This window comes from Triticum dicoccoides, chromosome 6B (assembly GCF_002162155.2).
Source record: "Triticum dicoccoides isolate Atlit2015 ecotype Zavitan chromosome 6B, WEW_v2.0, whole genome shotgun sequence".
Classification (NCBI taxonomy): domain Eukaryota; kingdom Viridiplantae; phylum Streptophyta; class Magnoliopsida; order Poales; family Poaceae; genus Triticum; species Triticum dicoccoides.
In genome coordinates this window covers 716,800,218-716,815,090 of record NC_041391.1, presented here as the reverse complement: position 1 = coordinate 716,815,090, position 14,873 = coordinate 716,800,218, and the positions used below count along the sequence as shown (strand labels likewise).

The following is a 14,873-nucleotide window of genomic DNA, read 5'->3' as shown; positions in this document are numbered from 1 at the left end:
GGTCGGGAGCGAGGAGGGGGTGGAGAAGACAGCCGCAGGAGGGAAGGTGCCGAGGAACGCGACAGCCGGCGGCGGGAGAGACATGGGCCGCGCGTCGCCCCCACCATCGCCAGACGAGGATCCCAATTCAAATGTCATCTCTCTCTTGTTTTTTTTTGCGAATCATCTCTCTCTCTAGTTTGCTACTTATTACAAGTTCTTGGACTAAAAGAAATACTCCCTTAATTGTAGTTCAAAATTATGACACTTATTATGGATCGAAGGGAGTACCATATAATCTCTTCTTAATTTTTTGTAATAGTATTCGCCATGTCCTAAAATATTTGTAGAATGTGGAATAATATGAAATCTCTTTTCTGAATCATCCAAGCTGTGATTAAACATTTGTGGACGTTTCTTAATTTCAGTAGAGCAAATACTGCTGTGGTGGAGATTTGTGTATACAAAAAATGATTGCCCACAAGTACAGTAATGTGAGTGACAGCAGCGCAGATACTTATTAAATTGACACTGAGCAGGGCAACGTAACATCGAGCTTTGAACAGAACTTAAAAGAATAACTCGGGCGAAGAAAACTAATACTACTGCCACTTGCTACACAGCAGCGGCAGGTCCCATGCATGCACAGATGTAGAGGAGAGTTGAAATGGAGACAGCCTTGCCTTGGTTAACTAATGAAAGTTCACACAGGCCAAACGAATCTTGCTGAAATTAGGGCGCTTGCATATACCTCTTGTCGGCTAAATGTCTTTTGGTCTCTGGTCCAGGACTGACGTGACGAACTTGTAGGAAACCAGTGCATTGTTGCTTCGTCCGTCTCAGTTTATTTGGTGCTTATGTATTCTACTAGGGATCAAGTTTGGCTATCAATTTGATCAAAAATGTAGATTATGTGTCACAATAATTATTCTGCAGAATTCATAAAAAAAATGTCTTAATAAAAGCAATAACCAGCCCAGGTGCCTTCGGCGCCGGGCCCGCCATCACCGCGGCCCTCGCCGGCAGCAGCGGCGGCAGAGGGAGGCGCGAGAGGAGGCCTGCGGCGCTAGGGATCGGGGGGCCCTGGCGTCGCCTAGGGGGAGGCGACGCGAGGGAGAGGGGTGTAGTAGGTTGTTGTTTTCACGCCGAATCATAGAAACAGAAATCGGTTAATAAATGAGAGGGTATACTTCCTGCCGGCCAATTAATGGTTTCAGATCTCATCAACTTAAATAAGAGAGCATGCAGTTTGACTGACATTGATCGACGCGTTTTTGTCTTCTCTTTGGGGGTTAGCTGGGGTTAATTAACAATCTTGAGTTAACAAAACGACTACCTACGGTTTATGCGATCGTCTAGAGTATAAGCCTGAGGTTGGGAGTGTCTGTTCCACCTACACTCCTACAAGCACATCCACACACACATACCTTAGCAAGCTCTGACCTAGCCTGCCACACCGGTGAAACAATGGAGGCGGCGCTGGTGAGTGTGGCGACGGGGGCCCTGAAACCTGTCATCGGGAAGCTGGCAACTCTGCTCGGTAACGAGTACAAGCGTTTCAAAGGTGTGCGCAAAGAGATCGGGTCCCTCTCACATGAGCTCAAGGCCATGGAGGCTTTTCTCCTGCAGATGTCAGAGGAGGAGGACCCTAGTGTGCAGGATAAGGAGTGGATGAATGAGGTGCGGAAGGTCTCCTATGGCATGGAGGACTGCATCGATGACTTCATGGAACATCTCGGTGACAAGGACACTAAGCCGGATGGCTTCATGGACAAGATCAAGCACTCACTCGGGAAGTTTCGGAAGATGAAGAATCGTCATCGGATTGGCAATGAAATCCAAGATCTGAAGAAACAAATCGTGGAGGTGGGTGAGAAAAATGAAAGGTACAAGACTCGTCAGCCCTTCTCCAACAACAAAAATGCAGCTGTTGACCCTAGAGCCCTTGCTATCTTTGAACATGCCTCAAAGCTTGTTGGAATTGATGAGCCAAAAGGCGAGGTAATCAAATTGTTGACCGATGAGGATGGAGTTGTGCAAACCCAGCGGGCACTGAAGGTGGTCTCCGTCGCTGGATCTGAAGGAATGGGCAAGACTACTCTTGCGAACCAAGTGTATCAAGAGCTCAAAGGGCAGTTCAAGTGTCGGGCTTTCGTATCAGTGTCACGAAACCCGGACATGATGAATATCTTGAGAACCATTCTCAGCGAAGTTAGTAATAAGGATTATGCTCACACTGATATGTAAGATCAGCGATGCCCTGCGGGAGAAAAGGTACCATTTATATATTCATTTTAGGTTACCTGTCATTCTTTAGTGTATAAATTTTCTATTTAGATTTTTCATCATAGTTCCGTAAAAATATTTTACTATGGCTTAGAAAAAGAAAGTGATGTTTGTATATTGGAGGCAAATTAAGGCATATAGGCGCAATAAATAACTAGCAGATGTCTTCAGTTGTGTGCCTCGTATAATGCATAAAGCGAAAGTTGCTTATTTTGTTATTACAATTATTACCATTGATCCTTCAATCAAGCACGTATGCTACAAGATATCTGTTATCTTATATTCTTATATGAACTGCCTATACGGAGACTATTATTCTGGTGTATGCTATTTGATTCATTGTCAATTGAAAAACTTAAGGTTTTCTTTCTTCTCCTTTTATTCTACACTTCATTTTCATTCATACTAACTACTCGTTCCTTCTAATATTAGTTGTCGCTGAAATGAATGTATCTAGACGTATTTCAGTGCTAGATATATCTGTTTGAGCGATAATTAATATGGGACAGATGGAGTAATAACTAATGTATCACTCATTAAACATGTGTAGGTACATTATGGTGGTTGATGATATATGGGATGTGAAAACATGGGATGTCATTCGACACGCATTCCCCATGACCAGTTGTGGAAGTATAATAATCACCACTACTCGTGTCATTGATGTCGCGTATTCATGTCGTTCATCAATTGGCGGACATATATACAATATAAAACCTCTTAATATGGTGCACTCAAAACAGTTATTTCATAGAAGATTATTCAACTCCGAAGAAGATTGCTCTTCATCTCTTGAAAAAGCTTCTGATCAGATTTTGAAGAAATGTGGTGGATTACCTTTGGCCATCATTGCTATATCTGGTTTGTTGGCCAACACAGAAAAAACAGAGCAGCAGTGGAATCAAGTGAAAGATTCGATTGGCCGTGCACTTGAAAGAAATCCCAGTGTCGAAGGAATGATAAAGATATTGTCACTTAGCTATTATTATCTGCCTCCTCGTCTGAAAGGTTGTCTTCTGTATGTAAGTATATTTCCAGAAGACTCTTGCATTCACAGGCACATGTTGATATGTAGATGGATTGCCGAAGGACTCATTCACAAAGAAGGCAAATATACAGCATACGAGATAGGAAAGAGATGTTTTAATGAGCTCATCAATAGGAGTTTGATCCAACTCGTATTGTTTGATAAATGTGAAGAGGTGTGTGCTTGTCGAGTTCATGACACAATTCTTGATTTCATAATATCCAAGTCCATTGAAGAGAACTTTGTTACTTATGTTGGTGTCCCCGGTTTAACTACCCAGACACAAAGCATAGTTCGTCGGCTGTCCATACAAGTTGAAGGGGAAGGAATTTCTGTTGTGCCGACAGGCCTGTCACTGTCCCATGTTCGATCACTTAATGTGTTTGCGGATAGAGTGGAAATCCCTTCAATGATGGAGTTCAGGCATTTGCGTGTTATGGACTTTGAAAATTGCAAACAATTGGAAAACCGCCATCTTGCTAATATAGGGAGATTGTTACAGCTAAGATACCTCAACATACACATAACACATGTAAAAGATCTCCCAGAAGATATCGGACATCTACGGTACTTAGAGATATTGGACATAAGTGCTATAGAGTTAAACGATTTACCAGCCGGCATTGTCAGTCTCAGGAAATTGACACATTTATTTGTTCACGATAGTGTTAAGTTTCCTGATGGAATTGCAAACTTGCAAGCCCTCGAGACATTGAAATGGTTGAGGGCCTCCGTGCAGTCATACAACTTTCTGCAAGAGCTTGGGCAGCTAAAGAATCTGAGGAAGCTGCATTTTTCTCATTGGCAAGTCGCCCAAGAGCACAAGGAAGTTATTGCTTCTTCTCTCCATAACCTTTGCGCACAGAACCTTCGTTCTCTAACTCTGTCGTGTGCTGGTGACAGCACATTATTGAACACATGGTGTACCTCCCCGCAGCTTGATCTCCAGAAACTTTTTATCCAGCACTCAAGCTTCACGAAGGTTCCGGACTGGGTGGGATCGCTGATGAACCTGCAGAAGTTAAGCTTAGAATTGGAGAGTATCCAGCATGAAGATTTGTGCTTGCTTGGAGCCTTACCCGCTCTGCTCACTCTGGAACTAACATTGAAATCTGAGTCTCATTGTGAAGATCGAAAGCTGACAATCAGTCGTGAAACTGGCTTCCGATGCCTGAGAGTGTTTACCTATGTGGTACCGGATGAGACGATGTTCAGTCTCATGTTTGGAGCAAGAAGTATGCCCATGCTACAAAAGCTGACGCTTTTTATTGTTGACTGTCTTGACATTGAGTATATTAGCAGTTCTGGTGCTTTGGATTTCGGGATCGAGAATCTCTCCAGCCTCGTTAGTTTCAGATGTGAGTTCGATTGCCCAGATGCCGTAAAGGCTTCCGTGAAGAGAATGGTCAGCGCACATCCCAATAACAACCTTACTCTAATCTTCAACTGTCAATTCTGCTAATATGCAATCATCCGGCTTCTCTGTTGTAAATTGAGACCACGCATACATAGGTATGCTGTTTCTTCTTCTCTTGGTTGTGGTAATACTCCCTCCGTCCCAAAATAAGGCCCTGTTTGGTTCCATTAAGTCAGGTGACTTAAAACCAGTGACTTATAAGTCAGGCCTGTTTGGTTGTCACCTGACTTATAAGTCACTGGCCACACCTTCTTATCCAATCAATGACCAAAAAGGTGGTAGGATCCATGCAAAAGGGGTGACTTATAAGTTTTAAGTTGGGGTGGAGCAACTTATAACTTATAAGTTGGGGTGACTTATAAGTTGGGTCTGTTTGGCAAAATAAGTCACTTTTTTCACTTTTCGACTTATAAGTTGGTGACTTATTTGAAACCAAACAGGCCCTAAGTGACTCAACTTTGTACTAGTTTTAGACTTTTAAACTTTGTACTAGTTTTAGACTTTTAGTATAAAGTTAGAAGTCTAAAACTAGTACAAAGTTGAGTCATTTATTTTGGGACGGAGGGTCACTCTTCCACAGTTTGCTTGTTGCTATTGTTACTGCAGTTTCTTGAATTCAAAAGTTTATTTCCTTTTCTTTTTCCCCAACAATTCGGGTTCTACCTATCATGCTACACATTTTTGCACTGCAATGTACGGTTGCTATCACTGTAATAGATTCTAACTGTCCCAGTTATTATCAGTGCTACCCACTTGGTATCAAACTGATGTATTTCAGTGCCCATATGTTGGTGTTGGACAGACACACTAGTCTCTCCTGTTGAATGGGCTCAATTCAGCTGCTGCTCGAATTCATGATGGAGTTCTGTTGTTGGCATCAACGATCAATCTGGGTACTGGTAGTGGAATCCATAGTAATCTACTACCACCAAAGTCGCGTGTTGGGTGCGAACTACGTCTTACTAATTCATCAGGTATACTAATTCCCAGAACCTTGTCTCTCTTCCGTTGTTGCCTATTATAGCTAGCCCCTGCCTGCATTTATTTATAAACGGGCTGTAGTGTTTGCTTTAAACATGCTGCAGTTGAGATTTTTCTTAAGGTCAGTCACTAATGTCCGCATGATCGCTCCCGATTTGACTCAGGCGGTCTTATGGTGTGGCAACATGTCAGAGGTCGATGGAAGCCCTGGAGAAGGACATGCGCCGATGCGTCACGTATGTGGGCGTTCATCCAGCTTACTGTTGTTTGTACTTTCAGAGTTTCAGTGGCCTGGTAGACGCTGGGCAGACACACTATTCTTTTGTTGAATGAACTCAGAGCCTCAAGGTGCCAACGTGTCGACAATGTCTAGTTACCATTTTTTGTACTTTCTATGCGCTGATTTGCCTTGGTGCAATCTTTGGTTCAGCCGGGCTGTCTCGGCCGTATCAATTAGCACTTTGCAAACTCTCCAGTTATTAATCAGCTACACTAGATGTGTGTTCTGTTAGTTATCGTTCCAGTGTTCCTCAAACCAATGCTTGTGCAATTTTTTCTTTTGATCCCCCATTGATCATTCAAAACGGCATGCCGTTTTTACTTGCTTGTGCTGGGGGTGGATCAGTCCTGCTTGCTTGCAGGTACTTCGTTTAATGTTAATCTTGATCTTTTTGCTTGTTACTACTATTCCATGCGTCCTTGTATAATCCTACTTCAGATGCTCCCTCTTTGGTCCGGCTGCGCTAGGTTTCGCCTCCGGTTCGCCCCCGGCAGGTTTCTCTTCTCCAGGTAATCTGCAGCTTCAGTGAAATTCTGAGCCTCGTGCGCTGCAGACCTCATCTGGCTGACCGGGATAGCAAGCCAGGCGAGACAGGTTGGAAGCCAAGCGAGCCAAGGTCAGGCTGTGCCTGCCTCCAGCTGTCAGCCAAGCCGGCTCACGCTTGGTGCTTCGGCGAGGAGCTCGCCTCAAGCTTTGCTTTGGCTCGAGACGGCTCCGCGGCAAGACATTCCCCAAGTGGTACACTCAACAAAGCCAACTGGGCGTAACTCCTAGTATAGATTGGCTCGAGCGCGCGGCGGCCGGCTGGATCTCCCTCTAAATATCAATAGTTTTCTAAGCAACGTATGTCATAACTTTTGTGGAACACATTGAATTTTTAAGCACATATTCTACTGATCACACGAGGAGATCAGACATTCATACCAAGTCTTGTAGATGCTTCAGTAGCAGACTGGGAACTTCAGTGTTATGTCTAATGCTGGACACACCAACACTCTCTTATTGAACGGACCAAGGAAATTTAGCTGCACACTGCCAGGCATGCATATCCTGGGTAAACGACCCAAATAATTAGGAACATCACCAGTATGAGATTTGCTGCTGCAGCTGCTCATCCGGTTCTCATGTTAAATTTTCAGAGTCTCTCAACAATTACATTGTCTCGTTCTGTTGCAAAATGCAGTAACCCATACATCAATGTAGCCGAGTATGCATATTAGCATGTTCTAGCTTAAGCTGCTCTTTCTTGTTGGGAAACTCCTTGGCACGTCACTCGTTTTCTGGGATGAATGTGGCAAAGTTTTTATTGACATCTTATTTTGTTTGTTTCTATGAGGGATGAATTCCGCAGGTACTTGCTCAGTCCTATCTCCACCACAATTGGAATGGCAATCCTCGCTCGACATCGTGCCCACTTCCATGCGCAAGGGCCTATCCTCCCTCGTCATCCTCTCGGCCTGGTGGATTTGAAAGTGTAAGACAATAAGCTTTGGGGGGAACCGGCACAACCCTCTAGGGGGTGGCCTATCACATATATATATAATGAGGTGGTATACAACGTTACAATATACACATGTAAATACAGTCTAACAGAAAGCAACGAAATGCTTGCATCTTTGACGGAGCGACGCCATCGATTACCTTCACCTCCGACACCATCAAGGACGAGGCGCGTCTTTGGGCCAAGGCGGGCGCCGCCGGACTGCATAACATTATCCATGGCGCGTAGTCTCTAGTTTTCTTGCCATGGGGCTGAGCACACCCCTGCCTGTTGTGCTCCTTCGCTTGTTCACCATGCCTTGCGCATACATGGCCTTGTAAGCGTTGTAATCCCATGCTTGTACTCTCCTTCTATCAATACAAAGATACGCAGCTTGCGTATTCGCGAAAAAAAAGTCCTATCTCCACCTTGAATTTTGCTTCTTACTGCTACTTCCAGATCCTTTGAGGTGCATGCATGTAAATATGTCATCCTGCCTTGTTCTTGGCTTCTTGCTGGCGTTTTGGAGACTCTTCGTATCCTTTGGCAAGAGATGTTCCGTTGAGTTGATGATGCGTCCTGGCTTGATTGGGGTACTAATTGATGATGCGAAGCGATTTCGTGGAGGCTGCAATCTCAAAAGTTTGTTGTTCCGGAGATCGATGGGTCGGTTCATCGCTCTGCAGTGGGTGCTTATTGTTACTGTGTAGGCCTCTCTCGCTCTCCATTTTCTTCAAAGTTTAGAAGAAACGGAGTAACTGAAAACATAGGAGACAGTAGTACAACGAATGCCTGATTCTGAACATTTATACTAGAAGGTGGCCAACACAACCAACTTAAACACTGAACCGTCGCACCCAGGTCCTTCAACTTACCAGAGTTAACTGCACGAAAGTATCATGCAATTGGGGCATTACGTGCAGATTGGCACCACTTTTACTAATTTTTACATGTCAGTGCCAAGTCTGAGGCTAACAGTTACAAAAAGGTCTAAACCGTGTATAAACGTGTATTGATGGTGTATCTGCCCGGCGAGCCCGTGCGTCAGGTGTCAACGTGGCATTTTTTGCATAAAACCCCTTGCTTTCTATGTAATCACATAAAATGGCCAATCTATTTTGCGAGAAAAAGGCTCCTGAGAGGCTTTTTTCGTTTGCAATTTCCATCACTGAATCGGACTGGTTTGAAAATTTCCGTCCACTTGAACAAATACGTATAAACGTGTATTGACGGTGTATCTGCCCGGTGAGGCCCGTGCATCAGGTCGAACCTTCGACCTGCCGTTTAGAGGCGTTGCACGCTAACAAATAGGCCACCGCGGAGCTCACGTTGTACTACAGGTGCCCTCTTTTTTACTATGCCAGAAACGCTGGGCCAGCCCACCAAGGCCTGCATTTTTTTTTTGTTTCGCACTTAACTGGCGCGTGTGCTGGGCTCGTTCATTGCCCCGGTTTCTATTCCTTTCATTTCTCTTATGCTTTCATAATGTGGGGTGAACTTTTTCTAATTTATGGTGATGGAGCTGCTTTTTTTTTCCCTTATGTCCTCCAGTTATTCTAGTCCATTTCTTTCAACAAGTTTCTTGGGCAAGCCCTGGCACCAAGGAAGCTGCGTCCAGCAACTTCTACAGTTTCTTCAACTAAAAAATGAACCAAAAGCTCTTCTCATTTTCTCCATAGTTTTCGCCCTGTCTTACAATATTATGACATGTCTCTTTCTGAATCATCCAAACTGTTACTATGGAAGTTCATTAGTCTCAGTAGCACAAATACTGTGGTGATGGAGATTTCTGTATAGAAAATACCATTACCCACTAATATGAGTAAAAGCAGCACAAGTACGGTGGCATAAATTAACAATGAGCAGGGCCACATCGACCTCTGAATAAACTTGAAAGAATAGGCTCGGGCCAAGAAAACTAATAGTGCCACCAGCAACGGCACGTCCCATGTGTTGAACACATATACATGTATGTAGGTCTGGGTTTTATATGCAGTACCTGTAGTATCTCTCTTCCCCTGTATGTACGTATATCTTGGGAGACAAGATACCGGTCGCACCCCTTGTACCTATATATATGTGCCTAGTGCACGATCAATCAATCATCGATGCACAAAATTATTCTCTATATGGTATCTATCGCAAGTCGATCTCCCCGCTTCCGCTAACCCTAGCCGCCGCCTCGGGCCGCCGCCGCCGCCGCCCCACGCCGCCTCCACCACCTCTCCTCCCCGCGCGCCCCCTCCTCCCCGCCGCGCGCCTCCACGCTGCGCCGCCCCTCCCGCCGCGCCGCCTGACCACCCGCCGCCTCTCCCTCGCCGCGCCGCGCCGCCGCCATGTCCTCCAACGGTTCCTCCTACTCCAACCCCTTCGCCGTCGACCCCGCCGAGATCCGCGACATCAATGTCCATGCCCGCGTCCCCGTGACCCTCGACGCCTCCACCTCCACGTACTTCGCGTGGAAGACGTACTTCACGCTGCTCTTTCGCGAGAACAATCTCGTGGATCACGTGGATGGCACCGTGGACTCCCGCACCATGGCGGATGACGCCGAGTGGACCGCGATCGACGCCACGATCATCCGGTGGTTCTTCACCACCATCTCCAAGGACTTGTTCCACACGGTCGTCAGCGCCGGCGACGACGCCCGCGCCCTGTGGGTCAAGCTGAACGACCTCTTCACCGACAACAAACTTCAGCGCCGCGTTTTTTTGCAGCAGGAACTTTTTGACTGTCACCAGGATGATCAGTCCATTGATGACTACTGCCGCCGCCTGAAGACGTTGGCGGATGAGCTCCGCGACATTGGAGCCAAGGTGGACGACGACCTCCTCCTCAGCACCCTCACCGCCAGCCTCAACGAGGACTTCGGCAACGCCGCCTCCAACCTCACCTTGATGCCGGAGCCCTCCTTTCCCAAGTTTGTGGCGTACTTGAGGTTGGAGGAGCGCCGGATGAAGGGGGTGAAGAAGCGTGTGCAGCACCACGCCCTCGCCGGCGGCACCACTCGCGGCGCCCCTCCACCGCCCGCCTCACCCGCGCCGCGCCAGCAGCCGCCGCCACCCGTGCCTCCGGGGTACTTCCCCCTCCCGCCCGCGCCTCCCGCCCCTCCCGCTGCCCCCCAGCAGCCGGGTGGCGGGCGCCGCGGCAACCGCCACGGGGGCGGCCGCAAGCAGCAACAGGTGTCCGGGGGGAGGGGGGGCCCTCGTCAGCAGCAGCAGGTGAATCCCCCTTGGACCTACGGCACCAACCCGTGGACCGGCGTCGTTCACGCGTACTCCATGCCGGTCCCTCGGGCTCGGGCTCCGGGCATCCTCGGGCCCCGCCCGGCGGGTCACCAGGCTCTCTTCGCCGCGCAGAACGCCGCTCCGTACAGCGGCTATGGTGCCGCACCTCCGCCGTCGCCCGCCTACGGGTCCGCGCCGGCCTACGGCGCCGCCGCCACGCCGGCCTATGGGGCCGCGCCCGGCTACGGGGCCGCCACTGCTCCGGCCTTCGGGGCCGCACCCGCGCCGGCCTACAGAGGGTTCTACCCTCCTCAGGTGCCGCCGCCGTGGGACCCGGCCTTGCTCGCTGCGCTACACTCCGCCCCGTCACCGAGCTCCTATGGTGGCGGTGGTGACTAGTACATGGACTCGGGCGCCACTGCTCACATGACTGCTCATCCCGGTAACCTTACATCTGCCACTCCCGTTCATACTCCCACCCGTATCACCGTTGGTAACGGTTCCTCCCTCCCCATTACACATATCGGTCATATGTCTTTCCCTTCTACTTCTATTCCTGTGCATATGTCTAATATTCTTGTGTCTCTTGAATTAGTCACTAATCTTGTTTCCGTTCGTCGCCTTGCTCGTGAGAATCCTATAACTGTCGAATTTGACGATATCGGTTTTTCTATGAAGGACGCCCGTACACGGATGGTGCTCCACCGATGTGATAGCCCGGACGACCTCTATCCAGTGCATCCCTCCGGCGCCACCACCACCCGTCGCCCCGCCGCCTTCGCCGCCAGTGTCGATCTTTGGCATGCCCGTCTCGGTCATCCCAACTCCACCGTTATGCGTCAGATTCTTCAAAGTTTTTCTTTCTCATGTAATAAGGTCGATGATCACACTTGTGAGGCTTGCCGTCTTGGCAAGCACGTTCGTCTTCCCTTTAGTGAGTCTACAAACATTTCCACCTTTCCGTTTCAGCTATTTCATAGTGATGTTTGGACGTCCCCGGTTGCTAGCAACACGGGCTATTTATACTACCTGGTGATATTGGATGATTTTACTCATTATGTGTGGACGTTCCCCCTCCGTCGCAAGTCCGACGCCCTTGCCACACTCACCGCTTTTTACTCATATGTCGCCACACAGTTTGGTCGTCCTATTCTCGCCTTGCAAACCGACAACGGCAAGGAGTTTGACAACGTCGCCGTCCGCAATCTCCTTGCGTCCCACGGCACCATCTTTCGTCTCACCTGCCCCTACACGTCTCAACAGAATGGTCGCGCCGAGCGCGTCCTTCGCACGCTCAATGACTGTGTCCGCACGTTGCTCTTCCACTCCTACATGCCTGCTCGGTTCTGGCCGGACGCGCTCGCGACCGCCAGCCTCCTCCTTAACATTCGCCCCTGTCGTTCCCGCTGGAACTACACCCCTCACCAGCTCCTCTTCGGTGCGGTTCCATCCTATGATGGTCTTCGCATTTTTGGGTGTCTCTGCTATCCTAGCACCGCGTCCACCGCTCCTCACGAACTCGCACCACGGTCCCTTCCTTGCATCTTCCTTGGCTATCCTCCTAACACCAAAGGTTACCGGTGCTATGATCCAGTCTCCCACCGCGTTTTCACTTCGCGGCATGTGTGCTTTGATGAGCTCGTGTTCCCGTTTCAGTAGGTACCGTCACCATCGGAGTCTCCTGCGGCGCGGTCCGTCCCTGCCTCCACCTCTGGCGGACCGCCCGTCCGCACCCCGGGTCCGGCTCTGCTCGCGCTCCCTGCGCCGGCGGTCCCTGGTGCTGCGTCCCCAGCCACGGCCCCCGACGCCGCGGCCCCCTCGGCCCCTGCCGCGGGCCCCGACACCGTGGCCTCCTCGGCCGCCGCCGCGGCCCCCCTGGCCGGCCCCGCCGTGGCCCCCCTGGCCGGCCCCGTTGTGACGCCGACCGCGGGCCCCATTGCTGCGGCCCCCACCGCGGCCCCGGTTGCCGCGGCCCCCTCCGCGGCCCCCGTCGCCGCGGTCCCCCTAGCGGCTCTGGCCGCCCCGGACGCACCTCTCACCGGTGTAGTCACTCGGGCTCGGCCTGGGACCTTGCGTCCCAGCACGCGCTACTCGTCGGACGAGTATGCCTGCGCGGCTTCTACCTCGACACCGTCACCGCTACCCACCTCCGCTCGCGCAGCCCTTCGGGTTCCGAACTGGCTAGCTGCGATGCGTGAGGAGTTTGACGCCCTGCAGCGCAACCGTACGTGGCAGCTTGTCCCGCGGCCACCCCGTGCCAATGTCATCACTGGCAAGTGGGTCTTCCGCCATAAGACTCGCTCCGACGGTTCTCTCGAGCGCTACAAGGCGCGCTGGGTGGTGCGCGGTTTTCGCCAGCGCGCCGGCGTGGACTTCACCGACACCTTCGGCCCGGTTGTTAAACTGGGCACGATTCGCGCCGTTCTCCAGCTCGCTGTTTCGCGCGCTTGGCCTGTTCACCAGCTCGATGTGTCTAATGCTTTCTTGCATGGTCATCTCGATGAGCAGGTGTTGTTGGGGAACGTAGCAAAAATTCAAAATTTTCCTACGTGTCACCAAGATCTATCTATGGAGAGACCAGCAACGAGTAGAAGGAGAGTGCATCTACATACCCTTGTAGATCGCTAAGCGGAAACGTTCAAGTGAACAGGGTTGATGGAGTCGTTCTTGTCGTGATTCAAATCACCGATGATCAAGTGCCGAACGGACGGCACCTCCGCGTTCAACACACGTACAGCCCGGTGACGTCTCCCACGCCTTGATCCAGCAAGGAGAGAGGGAGAGGTTGAGGAAGACTCCATCCAACAGCAGCACAACGGCGTGGTGGTGATGGAGGAGCGTGGCAATCCAGCAGGGCTTCGCCAAGCACCATGGGAGAGGAGGAGTAGGGAGAGAGGTAGGGCTGCACCAAGAGGGATAGAACTCATGTGTATGGCAGCCCCAAACCTCATCTATATATAGGGGAAGGGGGGGCTGCGCCCCCTTTAGGGTTTCCCACCCCCAAGGGGTGCGGCCAGCCCTAGATGGCAAAGGGGAGGCGGCCAAGGGGGGAGAGGAGAGGGAGGCGCACCAATATGGGCCTTAAGGCCCATCTGGACTAGGGTTTGCCCCCTCCCACTCTCCCTTGCGCCTTGCACCCTTGTGGGGGGCGCACCAGCCCTCCTAGGGGCTGGTCCCCTCCCACACTTGGCCCACGCAACCTTCTGGGGCAGGTGGCCCCACTTGGTGGACCCCCGGGACCCTCCCGGTGGTCCCGGTACATTACCGATATCGCCCGAAACTTTTCCGGTGACCAAAACAGGACTTCCCATATATAAATCTTTACCTCCGGACCATTCCAGAACTCCTCGTGACGTCCGGGATCTCATCCGGGACTCCGAACAACATTCGGTAACCACATACAAACTTCCTTTATAACCCTAGCGTCATCGAACCTTAAGTGTGTAGACCCTACGGGTTCGGGAGACATGCAGACATGACCGAGACGTTCTCCGGTCAATAACCAACAGCGGGATCTGGATACCCATGATGGCTCCCACATGTTCCACGATGATCTCATCGGATGAACCACGATGTCAAGGACTTAATCAATCCCGTATTCAATTTCATTTGTCTAGCGGTATTGTACTTGCCCGAGATTCGATCGTCGGTATACCGATACCTTGTTCAATCTCGTTACCGACAAGTCTCTTTACTCATTCCGTAACACATCATCCCGTGATCAACCCCTTGGTCACATTGTGCACATTATGATGATGTCCTACCGAGTGGGCCCAGAGATACCTCTCCGTTTACACGGAGTGACAAATCCCAGTCTCGATCCGCATAAAACAATAGATACTTTCGGAGATACCTATAGTGCACCTTTATAGTCACCCAGTTACGTTGTGACGTTTGATACACCCAAAGCACTCTTACGGTATCCAGGAGTTACACGCTCTCATGGTCGAAGGAAGAGATACTTGACATTGGCAAAGCTCTAGCAAATGAACTACACGATCTTTTGTGCTAGTCTTAGGATTGGGTCTTGTCCATCACATCATTCTCCTAATGATGTGATCCCGTTATCAACGACATCCAATGTCCATAGCCAGGAAACCATGACTATCTGTTGATCACAACGAGCTAGTCAACTAGAGGCTCACTAGGGACATATTGTGGTCTATGTATTCACACGTGTATTACGATTTCCGGAT

General features: G+C 49.9%; 2 protein-coding genes across 2 annotated transcripts; both read left to right on the top strand.

Moving 5' to 3' along the window:
- Nucleotides 1–1,446: 1,446 nt before the first annotated feature.
- Nucleotides 1,447–2,205, top strand: LOC119321645 (disease resistance protein Pik-2-like; the record flags this gene model as incomplete). The annotated part of the gene is made up of 1 exon (XM_037595236.1): nt 1,447–2,205. A coding segment is annotated over exon 1 (759 nt), but the record flags the coding sequence as incomplete, so codon positions are not given.
- On the top strand, nt 2,150–4,846 carry LOC119325665 (disease resistance protein RGA5-like). The gene is made up of 2 exons (XM_037599381.1): nt 2,150–2,253; nt 2,816–4,846. Exons 1-2 carry the CDS (start codon nt 2,207–2,209, stop codon nt 4,752–4,754), a joined length of 1,986 nt encoding a protein of 661 aa, XP_037455278.1. The 5' UTR covers nt 2,150–2,206; the 3' UTR covers nt 4,755–4,846.
- The last annotated feature ends 10,027 nt before the right edge of the window (nt 4,847–14,873 follow it).

Excerpts from the sequence above, each read along its gene's own strand:
- LOC119325665 (XM_037599381.1), top strand. The coding sequence starts at position 2,207 with ATGCTCACACTGATATGTAAGATCAGCGATGCCCTGCGGGAGAAAAG. Across the intron at positions 2,254-2,815 it reads GATGCCCTGCGGGAGAAAAG|GTACATTATGGTGGTTGATG; the intron begins GTACCATTTATA and ends AAACATGTGTAG.